Below are 23,941 nucleotides of genomic sequence, written 5' to 3'. Positions count from 1 at the left end.
TGCCCTTCACAACGGTCGGTGCGCAGGGGTGGAATAATGGTGAATAAACACCTACGTTACAGGTAACGTACGGTCTAAATGCTAATAAAAGCGTGAGGAAACGTACGACCGTTTCCCTCCTGGGGGGTTACGATGTACAAAGTGGCATCCACTCGGCCCGATCGATACGCTCCGAATGCTCGCCTTCGACTGGATGGTCGGATGTCTGTTACCGACTGAATGATGGGAATTCCTTAGTTCGGTCGGAACTGACAAAGGGCTTTGTCCCTTATGAAGGGTAGTCCTTGGGTAGGATCTATAGGGTAGGCTTATGACCCTATCCTAGGACTATAACCCCATCACTACCTTTATTACTCCTTGGTTGCCAATGTTGTTTCGTTTTGCCCTTCTTACTTATCCTAGAGCTGGCATTCGAGACAAAAGTGCAACAAAGATTTCAAAATATGGAAAATAAAAAATTGGTGCACAAAACAATCAAAGACATACATACCTAGCTGAAACCGCGGCGGCTGCGGCTTTTTCGACTTTTAGTGCTGCTCCGGTGGTTGCGGCAGCGACAGCTTGATATGCGTCAATATCTCCAAAACCCACGGGCACTGCATTGCTGCATACCCTACCTATATGTCCAAGTTCTCCACATCTACTGCACTTTCACCTCTTAATGGTTCCACCCTCGGCAACACCTCTAAATCCGTTAACCCTTGGCCTGTCGGGTGGTCTGGTCAGAACTGGAGGGCATAGCTTGAATCCTGGATCGACCTTGTCCCATTGGTATTTTCCCAACAAAGCAGGCACGTTATCCTCATATGTTTTCCGAAACATGTCAACAAAGAAGTATTCAGACACATACGGATCAACTTTGCCCTGCTCACCTCCGATGATGTTCAGGAAATACACGGCATGTATGCAGCTTACCAACTACATGTCCTTTCTCTCAAATTCACTGGGTACCTCCAACAACCTCCTTGCCCGTTATCATGCCACCTCAGCCTCAACTTCCAAATGTCTACCTTTCAAATGCAAAGCTTTGATCATAGATGGAATGATGAGATGGCCAACATATGAAACATGCATGACCAATTCTATTTCGCAATACCATCTTCTGCATTATCATCTGCCTTATCTTATCAAATATTTCCCACACAAAAAGATCTTTCAATCCCTTAATCTTTGCGTTGAAACTTTTAGCGAGGTTACTTATCACATAATACACCTTGCATGTGTGACCAAATTTGCTTCTTGTCCACAACTTGTCGTGATGTGTTTCCAAGTATATCTACACCGATGGATTTTCAGCGTACATCGCCCTCAAGTGGTGGCTATGCTTCTTCTGGATGCATGTGTACGATGCTGGCCACAAGTTGTCATCAAAAACTTTCCCCCTGAAATTCATGAAATTACCAGCAAGGTGTCGCATACATTCCCTATGCTATGCTTCAAGGAACACGTGTTCTACTGCAGTCTCCAAACCCTTGCAAGCATCTGTGTGTATAGCCAATCCTTCTGGGCACCCTATGACATTGTGCAGATTCCCCCAAGAACCACCTCCAAGTTTCCTCTCAGTCCACCTCCACCACACCAAAAGCAATTGGAAGCCAATTGTGTGAATCAACTGCACAAGAAGCAACTAATTGTCGTTTCCATCTTCCAATCAGTGCAGTTGCATCCACAGCAAAATAGGGCCTGCAACATTTGAGAAACCCCTCATGGCAAGCCTTGAAAGAGTCAAAAGCCCTCCTGAAGCATGAAGGAATACGAGACGAAATCTGGATCGTCAACTTTCCAGTGTATCGACGGGCTTTGAGTAGTCTGGCACGGGCGCGTCTTCAGACTACAGATCAGGAGCGTTTTCCTTTTTGTTCAAAAGTGCATCCACACCCATCTAACATTAATATATTTAATTCTTTGTTATATGAATGATTTAAATATTTGGGCCCCATTATAGTTTTCACCCGGGCCCCGAATTTGTGAAGACGGCCCTGACATGTTCCGTGTAATAATCATATGAAATCTGGAAGTCGGTAGACATCATTTCTTCACTTTTACAGATCAAAGCAAACTCACGGATTACACGCTTATCATATATTTATTTCACACACACATACGATTCACATTATGCGAGAATATCTTATTCTTTCTTTCATCTGTGGTAGTAATAGCATACATGACAACATATATGTTTATTCGGAAGCCGTGATCACTGCTAACCTGTTGGACTGTCAGGTGATGTCTTGTTTAGGAAGCATGAGCCTGTAAATCTGAAGGGATGGTCCTTGTGGAGATGAGGTTGAACGACAAGCCGTTTTCCTCGAGGCGCTTCTGGAGATCCGTTGGTCCGAAGACGACGCCGGGCGTGTACACCCCACCTTTCGGCAGATTGCCTCGCTGGCCAAGCAGGACGAGGGCGCACTGGACGAGGATGATCGAAGTCGTGATGTACCCTATCTCTGGCCCTGAAACTCTGGTGACGATTTCCTTGTCTGGCTTGCTTCCACGCTCAGATGCGCGGGCCAAATCGTTGTAGCCACGGCCGACGAACCACGTTTTGAACGAGGCGCTGCTGACCTCCTCTTCTGTCGGTCCTGTCTTTCTGAAAAACCCCAGGGAGAAGAACTCAGGGAATTTTAGCAAGAGAGACCGGCCGAAGGAGAAACCTGCAAGAATGCCGACGAAAATTGCAGTAGACAGGCACCACACAAGGCCCAGGATGGAACGGCTGCCGATCTTCACACCGAAATGAGCAGGTTTGATAGAGGACCAAAATTCCTTCCTATGCTTCTCAGAATCTGAGGTCTCGTCCAAACAAGGAAGGCCCTCGGGATGCTCTGTCAATTTTGCTAGTGTTCTCTTCACAACCACTGTGTCAGCAGAAGGTAACTTCATGGCCCACAATCCTAGTGCTTTGTCATGCTCGATCATCAATGTTCCTATGGGAGGCGGAGGACCCGGAATCTGCACAAAGAAATAAATCATAACGTCGAATGTGATAATTGTCCAATAAAAAAACGATTCCGTAAAATTTAAAAAAACGATTCCATCATAATTGCACACATTGGACTCAGGAATTCAAGCCTATAACCGATGTAGTGGATATTTTTCCTAGAAATTTTGAATTACGAATTACTACAAAACTTTAATAAATATTGAAGATTCTGTATGCCATATTGCCATCATGCCATAACCAATCTATCACAACAAAGATCGTGGCCTTGCCGCCAAGCCATTTTTCTTTGTCTTCATAAAGCATTTTCCATCACTCCCCCTTCTCTTAGTTTTGTCCGGGTTACTAAGATGAAAATACCCAATAACCATGATATTAATACATACTCTATTCCTAAATATAGGGTGTATAGTTTTTGATACGGAAATTAAAGAACACACGTGGGGAGAAAATTTCACAAGTTTTGGATGAGATTACAGCTGACTAATTGACATCAAAAAATATAGAAGCTTGCCTGATATAAGGAAATGTAATTAAATCCCTAAAATAAATATCCAAATGAGTGGTGCAACACAATACACATTATATTTCGGAATTTTTCTCAAAAATCTATACAGCTTATATCAAGGAACGGAGAGAGTAGTATCTTGTAACACCACAACGATGTTTATTTCCTAATACCTTTTACTCCCTTCAATATACAAGTTGAAATTTTCTGAACGGCAAATGTTTTAAAGATATTTACTGCATCTTGATCGGGAATATTATCACACAGAATAGTGTCATAAAACTTATTGAAGACAATGCTAAGGCTGAGGATGCTTTGTGCCTCGGTCGCCGGCCGGTTGCCAACCGATGGAGAAGAAGCCACCCCTACGGACATGGGCGGGCGATCTAAAGATGGGGATCAGAGCGGCCAGAGAAAATCGTTTGAATCCCCTAATGAGCTTAGATGGGCCAAGGATAGACCAGATTGGGCTGGTGTCAACTAGGTATACGGCCCAGTTACACGCAGTAGATTCTGGGTCCGTCGTATACAACGTTGGTTCTCGATTGGAGGCGGACAAGAGCGTTTCGGTCGACGAAACCGCTCGTGTGAACGATCACGAGCCCTAGGTTAGGGTCCGGCGGCGGTGTTCTCCTGGCTTCCCATCACGCCAGGATCGGGTGGCGAGAATTCCACCAGCGTCGACGGATTAGGATTTGAATGACTACCTAATAATAGGCTAGGTGTATATCCATCGTGGTTTTTTTTTGGTCTCGCCGAATATGAAGGTTTATTTACAGTTTTTTTATGCTCATGAGCCAGTTGTGGATTTATGATTTCGTTTCTGTACTACTTTAATGATATGATTGCATGCATCAGATATATGGATGCTGAGGCCGGGCGCCGTTTTTCTCTTTTTTATATAAATTTAGTGAAAACACATGTATACTAATCCCCTCTATACAAATAGAAATCATGTATTTTTTATATAAATTTAATAAAAACACATGTATTTAATATCACATATTTAAAATGACATCAGAGACTTCGGATCCTGACACCGCCACTGCTCAATGCTTGATTATTTTTATAAAAAGAACTTAATTAAGAAAATTTCCTCGTCTAATTTTTTTTTTCTTTGAGAATCTGTCAAAAGTAAAATGTAAGAATATTAATTAGTAGCTCACACTGGGCTTCGCCGGCCTTGGCCGGGATCGGCGCAGCTCTTGCAGCTGGCTGATGTTGGCCACACCGAGAACGGCCGACTCAAACGTGGCGAAGTTCCCGACCATCTTTCCAGCCGAGGACTCCAGGTTGACATACGCGACGACGCTCACCGGCGCCGACGGCGGCGTCCACTGCCTGGAGTGGAACAAGAACCCCAGGTCCGCAACGGTGGAGGCAAAGCCGCAGGCGGAGACAATCAGCGACCCGTTCTTGGCGGCGACCTCGTGGAGGTCGGCCTCCACGCGCTCCATGAACTCGGGCTCGCCGGAGATGTCGAGGCAGTGGGCCCCTGCTTCCGCGCAGGCCGCAGCCACCTGGCGGCCGTGGAGGCGGAAGGGGCCCGCGCAGGAGAGCAGGACACGCGCCCGCGCGGTGACCGCGGCGAGAGAGGCCGGGTCGGAGGCATCAGCGATGAGGATGGGGACGTCGGGGGCGGGCCCCGGCGAGGCGGCCCAGCTGAGCGCGGCGGCGACGCGTTCCCGGCTGCGGCCAGCTAGCGCGAGGGTGCGGAGCGGGGAAGCGTTGGGGGGCAGGAACTTGAGGGCCTCGCGGATGACGTACTTGCCGGTGAAGCCCGAGGCCCCGAAGATGACGACGTCGAACGTCTCCGGCCCTGCAGGCACTGGCGGCGACATGGAGCGGAGGGGTTTGGGTTGTCGGACTCGGACGGGAGACTCGTGTGCGGTGGGTTGGACTGGTGCGACTGCGAGTACTGGTAGTACTTCACCCTTTTTCAGAATTTTTTTGGTGTGGGAGTACTGGGAGTAACGCGGTCACGTTTTCACGCATTTTGTCGTGCTTCGTTACCGCGTAGGTGGCTGTTCGCTGTTGGCGCTTCATGTCCGCGCTGGGAGTTTTTTTTTTTTTGAGTAATGCTACATCTACAAAGGCTTATTTAAATTTTTTAAATATGTGTAAGATTGTACTCCCTCCGTTCCTAAATATAAGTCTTTATAGAGATTTAACTAGTGAACTATATACGGATGTATATAGACATACTTTAGAGTGTACATTCAATCATTTTGCTCCGTATGTAGACACATAGTGAAATCGCTTAAAAGATTTATATTTAGGAACGGAGGAAATAGTAATTGGTAATTGGAGGATCAAGGCCCCACCTCCAATGAAAATCAGGGGGAAGAGAAGAATTAATTTGAAAGGTTAAGTAAACCTTTATAAATTTTTGTAGGTCTAGCATTTTCTAGATACGCAGCCGGTTACCCATGAATGTATTACACTTGAGCGATCAATAGAGCTTTTAAGTTACTCCCGCTGTCATGTAAATATAGGACTTTTTATAAGCTAACATAACTTGTAAAAACATCATAGAATGTACGGCGCGCCGCAGAGCGTGCGGTGCTTGGACGCAGTCGTGGTGGGCTCTGGCTCTCACGGTGTCGTGGCAGCTGACAGATCGGTTCTCGGAGAAGCGACTTTGAATGGTGGTGCGCGGTGCAGAGGGCCCGGCGGGCGGCACTGGCGGGTGCTGATGGGCAGCCTTGCACGGCTGCGTGAGTGGCATGGAGGCGGCGACGCTGCGGCGGCTCCTTGCTGGCCGACTAGAGTTCCATGGGAAGCGTTGTCTCGGACTTGATCTTCTCTGATTTGTGCTCGCTCCGGTGCCTGGCGACTGCGATCGATGTTTACCGGTGTTGCCTGGACGGATCTGGTCTGTGGGATGGATACGGGGGAAACTCCAAGCCGGCGTGGCGGTCGCACCAAAGTCAATGCCCCTTGGCACGGATTCCCTTCCTGGTGGCTTCGTGTGGATCGTGCTCCTTCCACCTCTGCCATAAGCCCAAGCGAAAGCCTATATGTTCTTTTGTTTGGCCGACTACCTGACCTTGGTGCCGTGTTCCTTTCTGACGGCGTCGATTGGGGACTGCTCATGGTGGTGGAGTTCCTATTAGTTCGAAGTCGACATGAGAGGGCATGTTGGTGTAGCGGTGTGGCATCAACCGTATCGTCGACGGTGGGACTCAACGGCATGGTGCAACAGAGTCTCGACGTCAGATGCGTCTTGATGGACGTGCATAGGGAGGCGGTGTTGTCTGCCATCATAGCTGCATCGACGGCAGGCCTGACATGGTTATGCGTCAGTACATGCTTTAAAGATGGATCGGTGGAAGACGGTGACGGCGAGTTTTCAGAGTTCCCGGACCGGTGTGTATCCTTGACCCAGCAAGTGGCTTCGTGGGGGCCTCTGGTTTTAGATGTAAGGTTTGGTGCGAGGTCTCTTTGATATTCAGTTTGGACTTACCTTATATTTTATCAATTGGATAGGAGTACCGACAAATTTTATCAAGATGATGGCTTCGAACTTACTGATGTATTACTTTGTAAGGTCCTTATGAATCTCTACTATTAAAGCAGGATCGAACGTCGTGATGGTTCAACCTAGCGATGGTTCGACCTCTCCCAGCGATCCCACCTCGTCTTACCCATCCTGAACCAAAAAAACGCAGAAAAAAAAATTCCAAAACGACCTGCACGCCCTCCACTTTCCCCGTCGGTCTCCATCCCCAGATCTCTCTCCCCCACCCCCTCCCTCGCAACCACCCCGATGCACCCTCTCCCCGAGACCCGGCGCCGCCTCCTTGACCGTCGGAGGGCGAAGAAGGCGAGGAGCGCGCCGGCATCGTCGCCCCCCGGGAGCAAGGCGAGGAGCACGCCGGCATCGACGCCCCCCCGGAGCGGGACCGCCCTCTCCCCGAGACCCGGCGCCGCCTCCTTGTCCGTCGGAGGGCGAAGAAGGCGAGGAGCGCGCCGGCATCGACGCCCCCCGGGAGCGGGACCGCCCTCTCCCCGAGACCCGGCGCCGCCTCCTTGTTCGTCGAAGGGCGAAGAAGGCGAGGAGCGCGCCGGCATCGACGCCCCTCGGGAGCGGGACCGCCCTCTCCCCGAGACCCGGCGCCGCCTCCTTGTCTGTCGGAGGGCGAAGAAGGCGAGGAGCGCGCCGGCATCGACGCCCCCCGGGAGCGGGACCGCCCTCTCCCCGAGACCCGGCGCCGCCTCCTTGTCCGTCGGAGGGCGAAGAAGGCGAGGAGCGCGCCGGCATCGACGCCCCCGGGATCCGCTCCATGGTCCGCTCCATGGACGTGATGGCCGGCCTCGTGGAGGAGCCCTACAAGGCGTCCGTCGCGAGGAAACGCCGTTGGACTCGGGCTGGCTCCGATTTGCGGTTAACCCCGTGCTCAGATCCGCCCCTCCCTCCCCTCTGTCCAGGTCCGTGCCTCAGGTCCCGCATCCTCGCCCGAGGCTAGGGTTTCCGCGTCAGAACCCACCGGAACCGGCAATGGCGAGGTGAAGCTCGCAGGATCCGTCGCCGGCATTGCATAGGTAGGACCTTCCCATCCTTCCTTGTGTGGATCCACCCTCTCCTCCTCACCTTTTTCTCCTATCTGCCACTTCCTGCAGGTTAACATGGTGCGGAGACCGCGATGACGGAAGGAGGGTGTTGGCCTTGCCCATCTCGAGGAGGAGGAGGACATCAGTAGTGCTTGGTGTCCTCATGATACGGGGACATCTCCCGTTTGGACGGCGCCTCGTCGACCGAGTCACTCGCGACGAACACTCGGCCGAAGACATGCCAACTCCATGAGCCAGGAGTTTGCGGCGTGTCGGTGTCCTTGGCTGGACGAGGAGCTGGTCATGGTTGGATGTGCGCGGCGAGATGTGTCTGCTGCTTGAAGAGGTACTTTGACAGTCTCTGATTGATGCCTGAGTGATTACTTGAGGACCCAGCCATGTCTTCTTGATTCATTTTTGAGAGAGTTTTTCATTCCTACAACGTTTGCATAGATTGCTTTGTTAGGCCCGAGTAATCGAGTAGATGGAGATCTCACAGACTCGCGACTATGGTTGTATATGCCTTAATAACCTCAATTGGTTGCCCAAATGTTTCCTGCTGATGGCTGTATTCCTCAGATCTTCGACTATTGCTGCAGGAGCGCATGCATAGAAGAAGAAAAGCAGAAAGATGCATAGAAGAAGAAAAAGCAGGAGCGCATGCACAGGCTGTACATGAAGTGCTCTGTTTGGTGGTTGCAGAAAAATGCATTAAATACTAATCATGATCTAAGATTCGGATTCTGATTTTAAGGAGTACAGAATAAAGTCAAATAAACTTATGACTATCATCGTATTCACTTTGATTTGGTTTCAGCTAACCTAACCTCTGTGCATAAATATTGCGTTAGCTGCTTGAATTTTTTTATGCACAACTTGAAAATTTATAAAGGACAACCAGGGCCTCTATAAGTTAGATCAACGAAATGGCAAGTTAGCTCCAAAAGTATCCACATAGATTAGTGGATAAATCAGAAGTTGTATCAAGTAATAACTTCAAAAAAGAAATTACAGTGTACTTTTTACCATTTCCTATGAACATAGTAATGCAATCAGTATTGCCCCCACTCCATCAACTTATATGAGCATGTGTCTATTTACTCACCCATCCAATGTATAACTATTGCAATTATGTGCCTATATACTGTTTTCATGTAGCAATTTCTCCTGTTGTATAATCTTTTAACATTACCGGTGGTCTCGTTATCAGGGTACAGTGGTGGTTGGCATTCTTCCTAATGCGGGCTGCATCTCCTCTCACAACAACGGTCAGTAACTAGCTGTTACAGGCGGAGTTCTTCAGTATCGTCCCCCCCTGTCATTTTACATGAGTATGTCTCCATTTACTCTGCCATGCCAAGTATTTTGCTTGAATTAAGTTGAATTCAGTAAGAAAACTAGGTAGCAGAATTTGGATAGATTACATCTCCAAATATATTTCTTTTGGACACATCTACCCTACAAGCTTACATTGGATTGGCAACTGTTTATTTCTTCAAAATTTTGGTGTAGTGTTGTATTTCCCAGACGAGTGTTGTGGTATGTGAAAAGTATCTTTAAACATATGTGAATAGGAGCATAATATTTTGTACGGAATATTTCAATGCTAAATGTTATGAAAAACACATCTGCATGGTCCAGTAATTCTTTTTGTGCACACTCTAAGCACCGGCCTAAGAAATTTGAGAACCAGCTTAAGAAATTTGATGGCCCATGTATAAAAGCGTCAAGGAGACATTTGAACAACCAATTTAAATAGGGAAAATCAGCCCCGAGAAAGGCATTCATGTAAAGATAATGGTACGGATTTTCTTTACACCATCCATGGCTATGGACTAAATTAAATTGATGGGGCTTAGCTAGAATCGCATGATTACTCGCCAAAAATAGCACATTCCCATCTCGTTTATGCTTGAAAACAAGCAAGCAATAACCTGAAGGAAAAAATCATATTTTCCTGTTATACAAGATTACTATTGGACTGAGTGCAGGTTAAACTAATGTATTAGCGAAGATTGATAGTCTGGACCCTGGATGACGGTTAGTGTCCACCTCATGGCAATTGACTACTTGAATTTGCAGCTTCCACGAATATTAATAGGCTCGGAGAGGATAAGTATCCACCAACGTAAGTTTCCAACAATCCACATTTCATAATCTAGCACGCTGTACAGAGTCATCCCACATTCGCCCGCGGATATAAGAAATCTGAGAGGCAAGGTAAGAGATGTGGTGCCAACAAAAAATAGGAGCGTGTCCAACTAATACATTTTACAAACTTACATGCAACATAGATTGCATTGTTTCTTTGCATCGACGTAAACTAGGAGCAGACCCAGCGATATCGTTCTCCTCAGCATGTACCAACATATCAAACCTAGAAATAAATAGGTGCTTAGCCATTCATCGTTCGTATTAAGCAATGTAAAAGTATGGGAACCGAACACGAGAAAATTTAGTGTACTGTGTGCTTTCAAAGAGGTGACGAAGAGCAACAAATGTACAATTAATGGAAAAGGAAACCTGATCCTACATCTTGAACTTTTTGCTATCTCTACTATTAAAGCCCGCAAAATAATCTCTACTCATTTGAATAATTCAGTCAACTGGGTATATATTTGCACCTTCTGAGTGGATTTTTGAGTGGATTTTTAATCTACTAGACCATTTAGAGCTCCTTAGATGTGGGGAAATGTTAGTACGATGTACAATGTCAGAAGATACCCAGATCCTTAGCCCGACCCATCCCTGATTCGTTCCACCACTCCGGACCCGATCGGATCTAGCCGCCTCGCCCCTGCCTCAGCCCCGTCCCGAACGCGCCATCCAAAAACCCACGGCCGCCTCTCCTCATCCTTGCCGGCGTCGAGTGATGGTGGTGCTCGGGCGGCCCAAGAGCGGGCGCGGCGTGGGCGGGGATCCTCCTCTCCTCATCCTCGCCGGCGTCGAGTGATGGTGGTGCTCGAGCGGCCCAAGAAGAGGGCGCGGGGATCCGCCTCTCCTCATCCTCGCCGGCGTCGAGCGATGGAGGTGCTCGGGCGGCCCAAGAACAAGGGCGCAGCACGGGCGGGGATCCGCCTCTCCTCTTTGTATCAAGGATATCTTGCTATAACAATTCTTCGTGTTGGAGCAGAGGGGATCCATATGACTGTAGATGGGAAACATGTCACTTCCTATGCATTTCGAGAGGCGAGTCGTGTATGAGACATTCGTTTTGCTATTGCATTTTGTAACAGTGTCCTGGCAAACTGATTTTGCCAGGGTAACAATTTTTTTGTTGCGTCTTACGATGGTATGTATAAGTTATTATTCCATACTCTCATTATCAAACTATTTTATGTAATTGTTTCAAAGTATGTTCTTATTACTAATGTACCACATTTTTACCAGGATTTGGAGCCTGGGTTTGTTGGTGAAGTAAGGATTGAAGGAGATATTAAATTGTTGTATGTGCTAGCAAGTGGCTTGGCTACAACAGAGGACTTTGAGCATGTCGCTGACTTGGAAATATTGAAGGCTCCACCTGTCCCTACGGATAAATCCATTGATATTTTTATTGGGATATTCTCTACAGAAAATAATTTTAAACGCAGAATGGTGGTTCGAAGAACCTGGATGCAGTCCGATGCTGTCTGCTCAGGAAAAGTCGCAGTTCGGTTCTTTGTTGGCCTGGTAAGGATGAAAGACATAGGATATTGTATCTTACAGTAATTTGTATACCATATAGTTGTTGTACCTACATATATGCAATATGTGTACATTTGTCAAATAATAGGTGTAGAGTTGCATATGGATAGCAGCATAACACAGGCTTTATTCATACTTTTCCTCACAAACGAACATGCTTAGTCCTTACTTTGTGCGTGGGTTGGGGTGGGGGTATCATGCTTGTGTAGTGACCACCTTATTGAAGATCTTTCTCCTCTGTTGATTGCATTTGCGTTCACTGTGTACTTGCTTACCCCTCATCACAAGACAACAATTTTTGAAGTTTTGTGATAACTCTTCTTGTGTTCTATTATATACTAGAATTCCCGCTCTTCACTTCATGGTCAATACTCATGTACCCCTTTGACTTCTTTGATAAAAGCATAAAAATGAGGTGGTGAACGAGGAGCTCTGGAACGAAGGACGGACATATGGAGACATCCAATTGATGCCATTTGTTGATTATTACAGCTTGATTCTTTGGAAGACCATTGCTATTTGCATATATGGGGTATGTATCTACTTTTTTGGTAGAATTTCTTTAATTTCTTTGCGGGTATTTCTTTATTTAGGAGTATAGTGGAACCCTGGGAATTCTGCCTGCAACCTGCATTTTCTGACATCACTTTTCTCATGCAGACAAATGTGCTTTCAGCCAAGTATGTTATGAAAACCGATGATGATGCTTTTGTTCGTGTAGATGAGATACTTTTGTCCCAGCGTCAAGTAAATATCAGCCATGGGCTGCTGTATGGCCGCGTCAATTCTGATTCTCAGCCTCATCGAGATCCGTACAGCAAGTGGTACATAACTTCAGAGGTAACGTGTTAAACTTTTTTCCCTATTGCACAATTATGCAAACGTGTTCTTTATTTGCGGGATTATGCAAACGTGTTTTCAACACATGGAATCTCTTTGTTTGTGTGATTGAACCTTATTTTTTTATTACTCCCTCTGTTCCAAAATAAGTGTTCTGGTTTTAGTTCGGGTTGAACTAAAACCACGACATATATTTTGGAACGGAGGGAGTATTAAACAATTGATGGAAACTTATCACTATCTCTGGTTTGGACTGCCATGTGTATTAGTATCATTTATCATGTAGCAGATGCTTAGCAAAATCTTCTGATGCTACCTGTTCTTAATCATCTGATTTGTTACTTTTGTCCTTTATGTAGGAATGGCCTGAAGAGAGCTATTCCCCATGGGCACATGGACTAGGATACATTGTATCTCAGGATATAGCAAAAGAAATTTACAGAAAACACAAAAGAGGGGAGCTACAGGTACACGCCCTTCTAATTTTTTTACAAGGGTACCCTCTTTTCGAGCAGAGATAATGAATTCTCTTCAGTTGCTTCAGTCTGAAACGATACTGAAGGCAGTCTAGAGAAAACACCACGTTCTCCAGCTGTTTCTCCCTGCTGTGGCGTGGAATATTAACGAGGGATTTTGACTTGCAGGTGTTCAAGCTGGAGGATGTGGCGATGGGAATATGGATCAATGAGATGAAGAAGGAAGGCTTCGATGTCACATACCAGAACGACGGAAGGATCTTGGTGGAAGGCTGTGAGGATGGGTATGTGGTTGCCCACTACCAGGAGCCTAGGCAGATGATGTGCCTCTGGGACAAATTCCAGAAAACAAAGTGAGGAACCTGTTGCAACAAGTAAGAGTAAACGAACTTCTGTATTTTTCTAATGGCCACCACTTGCTGACACCTACGAGCTCGAGAACATCCATGAAAGAGGAGCCAGAGAGCTTCTCGCTGATGGTTTCTCATTACAATTGTCAGGCCACAATATTTTTTCTGACATCGGCCATTCTTTTGTGTCCGCATTCTGGAGTACCTCCGAGGCTTACAACCATATATTTTTGTAGGAGATATGTAGTAGTTCCCTTCGGTTTTTGGCCATAGGTAGGATGGTGTGGCTGCTTGTAACATATTATACGAGAACGCAGGGCTACATTTTTAGGATAGTTGGAGGCCCAGCTTTAGCCAAGGAAAATGAGTGAATGCATTTTGCATCCGTTATAAAGCTATTCGAGAACCATTCCATGGTTACAAGGTGGTGTTTAGTTTATGTGTTTAATACACGTCCAGTGCATTGAAATTTATTTCTTCTTTCCAGGTCCGCATAATCACATTCAGAAAGGACTCTAGCGACAATATATTATCCTTTTGTTTAGGATTTTTTAGGACTTAATTTTTACCAGCTGCATTTTTAATATTGTACTGTATAACTGAAGCACCATCATATTTTAGTGTGTGGAATGTGCCCGTGTGACAATCTTTATAGAAGCTACAAAAAAATTTCTTGAAATTTGATTGTATAATATTATATATCATTGTAAATTTTAATCTCTCGCGAGACACAGGGATTGGACAAGATACTTAGTAGTAGAGATTGTGCACGGCAAAGTATGAGGAAGATAACACGGAAAATAAAGGGTCGTGGAAGGAGGTTTCCTCTCCAGAAGAGGGAGGGGAGAGGATGACGATGAGATGTATTTATCTACCATTTTAGTACCATGAGATATCATATCTGGATAGTCTATTCCTCATGTCACATTACATTTTTCTTGATACACACATTTTGTTATTCCGTGGCAACGCACGGGTACTATACTAGTAAATAATAAAATGGCTGCATGCATCGTCAAGATGCAGAGGCCACTAGTCATCCTTCTTTTTTTTTAAGAAAAACTTAACCCGTGATGTGTTGGGTCCGCCAAAAAAATTATAACCATCTAAGTTATGCTCAGTTCTAGGTTTGTCAGCAGGTGCAGTGTTGCTCGAGTGAAAGAATTTGCGTCCATGAATTGTTTATGTGACGCTGAATGATGAGGTTGTGGTTTTGGGAAGTACTAACTAGGATACATAGTCATGCAATGGTAAATATTTATTTCAGAGGAAGATACTATTTGATGCTTAAAAACATGTAATTTCCTTGATGTTTTTTTTTCTTTCTGTGACTTTTCTCATTTTTATTTGTTTTGAATTTTGCAATTGCATAATTTCACATGGTCGTAGAAATATAGAGCGTATATCCAAGAGCACAATCTCAGATGATCCCGAAATCTTCCAGTTCGTTGGTACGATGATCAACGCTTGCAACATATCCCAGCATCTATTCGTGTTGGATCATTTCGGGTCAGCGAGGTGCACTGGCGCACTTATTTCAACGGCATACGCAAACACATACGCAGAAGACGGCGTACGCAAACCTATACGTGAAGCTAAATATCAGAACAAAGTTTCGGGAATTTACTTTGGAGCTTATATCAAGCTTTTTCATGCCAATCATTCATACTACTTTTTTTTGGTTTATAAGGCTTACGCTCATTTTTAGGTTAACAAATAGAGCAATGTAGTAGTACAAGTTATATATCACATAAAATATATCATTCGAACCTTGAAGTCACATACTTTTTAGTGGCATAACTTTTAGACTATATAACTTATTTTATGTTGTTTAATTGTAGATTTAAAGAAACACGCAAGGCTTATGAACTGGAAAGGAAGTAGTATTCAAATAACATACATGCCGCTAGCAAACATGCGGACATGCACTTGTACGTTACTGAAAAACGGGGTTTCAGTCCGGCTGGCAACGGTCTTCAGTATCTGGTTAAAATTCAGGATTAAAGAATGAGGATTAAAGGCCTTCACCCTTTAGTCTCGGTTGGGCACAACCCGGACTAAAGTCCCTCCATGTGACCACGAGTGTGTGGTGGGGGTTAGGGGACCTTTAGTTTCGATTGATGACACCAACCGGGACTAAGGTTTTTGTGTTTTTTTAATAGGTTTTATGGTTTATTTTTCCAATTTATTTTATGTTTTCCATTCAATTCTTTTTCATCTCAAATATATTTTACACTACTACATTGTAAACGTTGATGCATATATAAAATATTTTTTTATACAACCGTACATATATATACACCGGAAATTATTTGGTACCCAAGGTGGTAGCTACACACGGCCCCATTTCAAACATGCAATTATATTAAATAGGCAAGCATAAAGATTGAGAGAAGTGAGAAAATGCCATTTGTACACAATGGAAAGACACTTGTGTCAAAAAGGTAATGAAAAATAGAGGAAGAGGTATTAAAAGTCATTTATTTCAACAAAAATGAACTTGTGCCAATGTTATTGAAACCTGACACCTCATATATCAAAAAAAATTCACATATGCCAAAGGGTATGTAGCTACCACCATGCATAGGAAATTGCCTCTCATATATACAATTTGGTATAAATAATTTTTTCTATGATTTGGAGATCATTTCATGCAGACATTAAGGGCAATGGTATTCTCCTCTGTAATATGACCTCCGTAAGCAAAAAATCCGTAATTTTCTCATCTATTGTTTGAGCTCATACGACCTCGAGGTAGATCAACTCTGTAATCATCGTTCCCCGTCAGTATAATCAAGCAGGACGTAGGGTTTTACCTCCTCAAGAGAACCCGAACCTAGGTAAATACTCTCTCCCCTTCTCTCCTGCAACCCATCGATCCCATGTCTACTGTTCGGGACTCCCTACCAGATATCTGCCTGTTCGGAACCCCCATTTTTATGGAACATGATCTTAAAAAAGTGATTAATATTAATTTGATCATGTGTAATTTTGTGAAAATATTGGGTCCCAAAATAATTTCCATAAAAGTGGGTTCTTCTATTCCGGTATGGCCAAAGCGGGGGACAGTCAATACAAGCAACAGATTGGTTGTGGGTGGGTTCCCTTTAATTTAACTATGTTAGGACTGCCATTCAACATCGTAAAGTCACCAACAAGGAGTTTATAATTATTGAAGACCGCTTTGGAAAGAAGCTCAAAAGTTGGAAGGTTAAGCTTTTGTTATGGAGAGGACGTCCTACGCTCATCAACAATGTCCTTACTAGTCAACTGGTGTTCATGCCATGCTTTATTTAAGATACCTAAAGGGGTTGCGAAAAGGCTACATTTTTGTTGGTCTAGATTCTTTTGGCATTGTGAGGAGAACAAGTAGAAGTAGAAACTTGCTATTGATATTTGAAGGATTAGTGGTTGCCCTTTTAAAAACAAAAAATCAAAAAGAAATGCTAAGTCCAGAAATGGTCGTATAAGCTACTTAACAAGAAAATTGTTTGGAAAGAGTTGTTGCATAAGAAGTACATGAACTGCAAAACATTATCCCAACTAGATTCTAAGCCTACCGCTTCACCGTTTTGGATGGGCTTGATGAAGGTAAACTCAACCTTTTCTAAGAAAAGTTCATTTAAGTTGTTGAGGCTAGTCGAAAATTTTCAGAAAATTTTGTTGATGGTTAGTCGAGGAGGGACACTCCGTTAGCTCTACCATACAAAGCCCTATATAATAATGTGTTTGGAAAAGAGGATTCAATGGCTTATGTTCTGGGGAACAATCCTTTTAACATACAATTTCGTAAGGCTCTACTAGGTGACTGATGGACTAAGTGGATCCATTTGGGTTCATTTGATGGCAATTAATCTAAATCGGATGTCTAATTCGTTCCATTGGAGGTTGACCAGTAGTAGTCTCTTCCTAGTGAAGTCTATATATGCCGATCTTATGGATTCTGTATCTACTTTTCGCACAAAACATATTTGGAAAACAAATGTTCCTTGCAAGATTAAAGTTTTTACATGGGTTTTACATACTAGGGATGCAAATTTGGAACCTTTAGGGTACTGTACGACCCTCCTTAGTTTAACCAAATGAATTAAAATTTCAGACATAATGAAAAATCTAAAACTTTAGTGCATCAGTTGTCCGTAGCCTTGAGGGCCCGAGGGTATCCTCAAGGTTCTAAATCTGCATACATATTGGAGAGACGGGTAGTTCTTACCAAAGATAACCTTACTAAAGACAATTGGAATGGCAGCAAAAATGTTATATTCCTGACGAGGATGAGAAAATTCATCAATTGTTTTTGTTATTTATGTTTAGTACCTTGATCTGGCGCATGATTCACGTGACATGAAATTTAGCACCATTAATGACTATTCCAAATTTGTCTGGAAACTAATTTAGTGGTACATATCATACTCAAAGGGCCAAATCCGTGTGAGAGTTTGTGCCATTCTCTAAGCAATATGAAATTTACTTTAATGAGTGTCTTTTCGGGACATCATCTACCCCTAATGTATTAGGTTATCTACAAGACTATGGCTTCAATCCGTATTTGGACATTACTCCAACATATGGATGCACGGGCCCTCACACCTCTCGGTGGGTGCAGCTATAAATGGTTGCACATGGTTTCTTCAACAGTCACTAGTAGAAAACAGGGCTATCGTTCGGCCCTGGCCAGCCCATTAGTACCAATGGGGGGTATTAGACCCGGTTCGTGAGCCCAGGGGGCCGGCCGGGGCCTCGTGGGCATTGGTCCCGGTTCGTGTAGAACCATTTGTCCCGGTTCGAGCCACGAACCGGGACCAATGGTCCTCGCTGCTGGCCCACAACCATTGGTCCCGGTTCGTGTCATCAACCGGGACAGAAGGGGTGGCTTTAGTCCCGGTTCATGCCACGAACCGGGACAAATAACTTGCCTATATATACCCACCGCCGCGGCAGAGCTCTCCACAGTGCTCTGTTTTTTCAATCCGGCGAGGAGAGGGCATTTGGGTGCTCTAGTTCACCTCCTATGCACATGAGGTGTTCGATGAAATGCCCGAGCCACACTAGTTAAGCTTTCTCCTCTTGAAGCTCGACCTAGGAGCTCCATTTTTTTCGAGATTTGTCTAGATTTAGGGGTCCGTCACACCCCGTCCCCGTTTTCATTGCCGTTGATCGCCCGCGCCGATCTCGTCGCTGGCACCACCGTGGTGAGCCTCTTGTTCTTATCTTCTTTATGATACTTGTCTGATTTTCTTACTTTAGATAGATATTTGTGTGATTTTCTTAATTTTGACACACATAATTATATGTAATGCACGCAGATGAACCGGCAATGGATGTATGGTAACAGACACACCTCCGAGTACATTAAGGGCATGCATATTTTTATCGAAGTGGCTGAGGCAAACAAGCATAATGGTTTTATGTGTTGTCCATGCAGTAAATGTGGGAATACGAAGTCTTACTCTGACCGCAAAATCCTTCACACCCACCTGCTTTACAGGTTTCATGCCACACTATAATGTTTGGACGAGGCACGGAGAAGTAGGGGTTATGATGGAAGACGGCGAAGAAGAAGAGGAAGATGACAACTATGTGCCCCCTGAATACGGTGATGCTGCAACGGGGGGAGCTGCTGAAGATCAAGAGGAACCAGACGATGTGCCCGATGATGCTGCAACGGGGGAAGCTGCTGAAGATCAAGAGAAACCAGACGATGTGCCCGATGATGATCTCCGACGGGTCATTGTTGATGCAAGGACGCAATGCGAAAGTCAAAAGGAGAAGCTGAAGTTTGATCGCATGTTAGAGGATCACAAAAAAAAGTTGTACCCCAATTGTGAAGATGGCAACACAAAGTTGGGTACCGTACTAGAATTGCTGCAGTGGAAGGCAGAGATTGCTGTGCCTGACAAAGGATTTGAGAAGCTACTGAAAATATTGAAGAAGAAGCTTCCAAAGGATAATGAATTGCCCCATAGTACGTACGCAGCAAAGAAGGTCGTATGCCCTCTAGGATTGGAGGTGCAGAAGATACATGCATGCCCTAATGACTACATCCTCTACCACGGTGCGTACGAGGATTTGAACGCATGCCCGGTATGCGGTGCATTGCGGTATAAGATCAGACGAGATGACCCTGGTGATGTTGACGGCGAGCCCCGCAGGAAGAGAGTTCCTGCGAAGGTGATGTGGTATGCTCCTATAATACCACGGTTGAAACGACTGTTCAGAAACGAAGAGCATGCCAAGTTGATGCGATGGCACAGTGAGGACCGTAAGAAAGACGGGAAGTTGAGAGCACCCGCTGATGGGTCGCATTGGAGAAAAATCGAGAGAGAGTACTGGGCTGAGTTTGCACGTGACCCAAGGAACATATGGTTTGGTTTAAGCGCGGATGGCATTAATCCTTTCGGGGAGCAGAGCAGCAATCACAGCACCTGACCCGTGACTCTATGTATGTATAACCTTCCTCCTTGGATGTGCATGAAGCGGAAGTTCATTATGATGCCAGTTCTCATCCAAGGCCCTAAGCAACCCGGCAACGACATTGATGTGTACCTAAGGCCATTAGTTGAAGAACTTTTACAGCTGTGGAATGGAAACGGTGTATGTGCATGGGATGAGCACAAACAGGAGGAATTTAACCTGCACGCGTTGCTGTTTGTAACCATCAACGATTGGCCCGCTCTCAGTAACCTTTCAGAACAAACAAACAAGGGATACCACGCATGCACACACTGTTTAGCTGACACCAAAAGTATATACCTGGGAAGCAGAAGGAAGAATGTGTACCTGGGCCATCGTCGATTTCTTCCGACCAACCATCAATGTCGAAAGAAAGGCAAGCATTTCAAAGGCGAGGCAGATCACCGGAAGAAGCCCGCCATGCATACCGGTGATCACGTACTTGCTATGGTCACTAATTTACACGTAATAAAGGGTCCCGGCGGACTAGCTGTTCCGAGTGACGCTTGGGGACACACACCCATGTGGAAGAAGAAATCTATATTTTGGGACCTACCCTACTGGAAACACCTAGAGGTCCGCTCTTCGATAGACGTGATGCACGTGACGAAGAACCTTTGTGTCAACGTGCTAGGCTTCTTGGGCGTGTATGGGAAGACAAAAGATACAACTGAGGCACGGGAGGACCTGCAACGTTTGCACGAAAAAGACGGCATGCCTCCAAAGTAGTATGAAGGTCCTGCCAGCTACGCTCTTACCAAAGAAGAGAAGGAAATCTTCTTTGAATGCCTGCTTAGTATGAAGGTCCCGACTGGCTTCTCGTCGAATATAAAGGGAATAATAAATATGACAGAGAAAAAGTTTCAGAACCTAAAGTCTCATGACTGCCACATGATTATGACGCAACTGCTTCCGGTTGCATTGAGGGGGCTTCTACCGGAAAACGTCCGATTAGCCATTGTGAAGCTATGTGCATTCCTCAATGCAATCTCTCAGAAGGTGATCGATCCAGAAATCATACCAATGCTAAGGAGTGATGTGGTGCAATGTCTTGTCAGTTTCGAGCTGGTGTTCCCACCATCCTTCTTCAATATCATGACGCACGTCCTAGTTCATCTAGTTGACGAGATTGTCATTCTGGGCCCCGTATTTCTACACAATATGTACCCCTTTGAGAGGTTCATGGGAGTCCTAAAGAAATATGTCTGTAACAACGCTAGGACAGAAGGAAGGATCTCCATGGGCCATCAAACAGAGGATGTCATTGGGTTTTGTGTTGACTTCATTCCTGACCTTAAGAAGATAGGTCTCCCTAAATCGCGGTATGAGGGGAGACTGAATGGAAAAGGCACGCTTGGAGGGGAGACAATAATATGAAGGGACGGATATTCTTGGTGTCAAGCACACTGCACAGTTCTACAGAACTCTACCTTGGTGACCCCTTATGTCGATGAACACAAGAACAGTTTGCGCTCCAAACACCCGGAGCAGTGCGACGACTGGATTACATGTGAACACATCAGGACTTTCAACGGTTGGTTGGAAACACGTCTCAGAGATGAAAACACTGTTTGTGATGAGCTGTACTCATTGTCCAGGGGACCATCTTCGACTGTTACGATTTGGAAAGGATACGAGATAAATGGGAATACATTTTACACCATCGCCCAAGATCAAAAGAGCACCAACCAAAACAGCGGTGCCCGCTTTGATGCAGCCACCGAGAGGGGAAAGGACACATATTATGATTACATAGTGGACATATGGGAACTTGACTACGGAGTAGATTTTAAGATCCCTTTGTTTAAGTGCAAATGGGTCAATCTGTCAGGAGGAGGGGTACAGATAGACCCACTGTACAGAATGACAACAGTGGATCTGAACAATCTTGGATACACTGACTAACCGTTCGTTCTAGCCAATGATGTGGCACAGGTTATCTATGTGAAGGACATGTCTACCAAACCGAGAAAAAGAAAAAATAAGAAAGCGAATACATCATACGATGAGCCAAAGCGCCACATAGTTCTTTCAGGAAAAAGGGACATCGTGGGAGTGGAGGGCAAGATAGACATGTCCGAAGATTATGAAAAGTTTCATGAAATTCCTCCCTTCAAAGGCAAGGCTGACCCAAGCATCCTGATAAATGATAAAGATTATCCATGGTTACGGCGCAATAAAGAAAGGACACAAGCGCAGAAAAAGTAAAGACTTTCTCCACAACTATTATGATGATACCATGCCAACTTTCCACCTTTTTGTAATTCATTTAAAACGCATGTTGTAACAGACAAGTTTCCGTATGAATATGCATGTTTTAACAGACAAGTTTTCGTATAAAATGCCTTTGTAACAGCCTTAGAACTGGTACTAAAGGAATCAACTAAAAAGCTTTTATAAACCTCTAGTATTATTGAAACTAAAATTATATAGAATTTCGTTACAAACTTTAATAGAAAAAAGAATTATCATAAAAGAAAATAAATAAGTAATTATAATTTTGTTCAAAACATTAAAAGGAAAAAGAATTATCATAAAATAAAATTAATAAGTAATTAGAATTTTGTTACAAACTTTAATAGCAAAAAGAATTATCGTAAAAGAAAATAAATAAGTAATTAGAAACCACTCCGAGCCCCTCTCGACTAGCGAGGTGGGACTAAACATAGCACCGCACCGCGCCAGCACACATCCTTTGGTCCCGGTTGGTATTTATTTGTTAAAAAATGGACTAAAAAGAATGAATTAAAAAGAATCAAATAAAACATTAATAAAAAGGTCGCCCTCCGCCCCCGCCCCCCGCCGCCGTCGCCGTCACCCTCCGCCGCCCCCTAGCCGTCGCCCGTCACCGTCGCCCTCCGCCCTCCTCCCCCCGCCGTCGTCGCCGTCGCCCTCGCCGCCCACGCCGTCGCCCCGGCCGCCCCCGATGTGAGCCGCCGCCGCCACGGCTCTATTTTTTTTTTTTGATTTATTGTTTTTAATTTTTGAATTTTTTTGGTGATATTATTGTTGAATATGCATGTTTGTATGTTCATATATATACAAAGATCGAATATGTCAAATTTTTATGATTTTTTTCTGTTGTAATTTTGTTCGTAGAATTTTAATGATTATTTTGTTCATGTATTTTCTTTGTCGATTTATGTATATGTTCATATTGTGTATGTATAGGAAAATTGTGCAACTATAGACTGTACATTCCTCTAGATAAAGCAAAGCCTGTGGCTATGAGCACAACTTCTAAATACATGTTTACGGTCCAGTTTTTAGAAGCTTCACCAATACCTATACTTTATTGTTTCTATAACCAAGATCATTGTCTTATCCTTGACTTGCAAAGAGCAATGGTCCAATTTTTAGAAGCTTCACCAATACCTATACTTTATTGTTTCTACAACCAAGATCATTGTCTTATCCTTGACTTGCAAAGAGCATGAAAAATCAATGGCCTATAGGACCATAATTGTCTCATATAGTCAACACACACTCTTTTTAAATACTGTGATGTGGTGATGTGGTAATTTGTTATTTATTTTTAGAAGCACACTGATATAAGTAGTTTATTTTTAGCAAGAAAATTAATAGAAGTAGTTTATTTTTTTAGTTCATTTTACGATGCCTATCCCGCATCCTCGTCGTCGACTCGGCGGAGGACGACACCTGCTTGATCAGAGGGGCCCTGTCCGGGACTGGGCTCCGCCCGGCTGATATTGGGAGGTGCTACCTTTCGGGGGGCGTAGGTTGGTGAGGAGTCTGCCCGTTGTTGACCCGATCCTTGTTTGGTGGCGGTCGCGTGGGCCAGTGACGGTGCCGAGGCTTCCGGACACCGCGGAGGTGGTACGTCACCATGTCAGAGAGGAGGACGAGCACGTCCGTCGCTACATGGTTGCGTTGCACGGCAGGTTCGACAATACCGGGCAGGTTCATCAGGGATCTCACTGGAGCTATGATCCTGTGATGGTTCCTTCTCTTTGGGTGTCCACCGCCTACGACGATACCCGTCGGGCGCTACGGTTCTAGTTGTATTAGTGATACTATATGTATGACAAGAGATGATGTAGTTTTGCTTATAATTGAATGCATGCTAATTTGAATACTACTTTATTTTACGATTTTGTTTTGCTTATTGAAT

At 44.7% G+C, this 23,941-nt stretch overlaps 2 protein-coding genes across 2 annotated transcripts; one reads left to right on the top strand and one right to left on the bottom strand.

Moving 5' to 3' along the window:
• Positions 1–2,155: 2,155 nt before the first annotated feature.
• On the bottom strand, positions 2,156–5,338 carry LOC123412939 (probable mitochondrial saccharopine dehydrogenase-like oxidoreductase At5g39410). Its single transcript, XM_045105898.1, has 2 exons — positions 4,616–5,338; positions 2,156–2,952 (listed from the first exon to the last, which is right to left on the bottom strand). Exons 1-2 carry the CDS (start codon positions 5,288–5,290, stop codon positions 2,236–2,238), a joined length of 1,392 nt encoding a protein of 463 aa, XP_044961833.1. The 5' UTR covers positions 5,291–5,338; the 3' UTR covers positions 2,156–2,235.
• Positions 5,339–11,027: 5,689 nt separating this feature from the next.
• On the top strand, positions 11,028–13,469 carry LOC123408145 (beta-1,3-galactosyltransferase GALT1-like). Its single transcript, XM_045101326.1, has 6 exons — positions 11,028–11,192; positions 11,394–11,675; positions 12,094–12,222; positions 12,351–12,530; positions 12,890–12,997; positions 13,175–13,469. The coding sequence occupies exons 1-6, from the start codon at positions 11,028–11,030 to the stop codon at positions 13,361–13,363; spliced, it is 1,053 nt and encodes a 350-aa protein (XP_044957261.1). The 3' UTR covers positions 13,364–13,469.
• The last annotated feature ends 10,472 nt before the right edge of the window (positions 13,470–23,941 follow it).

Source organism: Hordeum vulgare, chromosome 7H (genome assembly GCF_904849725.1).
Source record: "Hordeum vulgare subsp. vulgare chromosome 7H, MorexV3_pseudomolecules_assembly, whole genome shotgun sequence".
NCBI classification, from domain to species: domain Eukaryota; kingdom Viridiplantae; phylum Streptophyta; class Magnoliopsida; order Poales; family Poaceae; genus Hordeum; species Hordeum vulgare.
The sequence above is the reverse complement of the archived record's forward strand: the minus strand, read 5'-3'. Positions and strand labels throughout refer to the sequence as shown.

Bases quoted from the DNA above. Each gene is read 5' to 3' on its own strand.
- LOC123408145 (XM_045101326.1), top strand. From the start codon at position 11,028: ATGGAGGTGCTCGGGCGGCCCAAGAACAAGGGCGCAGCACGGGCGGGG. The intron at 12,223-12,350 runs GTATGTATCTAC...TTTCTCATGCAG, and splicing joins TTGCTATTTGCATATATGGG to ACAAATGTGCTTTCAGCCAA. The intron at 12,998-13,174 runs GTACACGCCCTT...TTTGACTTGCAG, and splicing joins ACAAAAGAGGGGAGCTACAG to GTGTTCAAGCTGGAGGATGT.
- LOC123412939 (XM_045105898.1), bottom strand. From the start codon at position 5,290: ATGTCGCCGCCAGTGCCTGCAGGGCCGGAGACGTTCGACGTCGTCATC. The intron at 2,953-4,615 runs GTGAGCTACTAA...TTCTTTGTGCAG, and splicing joins CAAGGCCGGCGAAGCCCAGT to ATTCCGGGTCCTCCGCCTCC.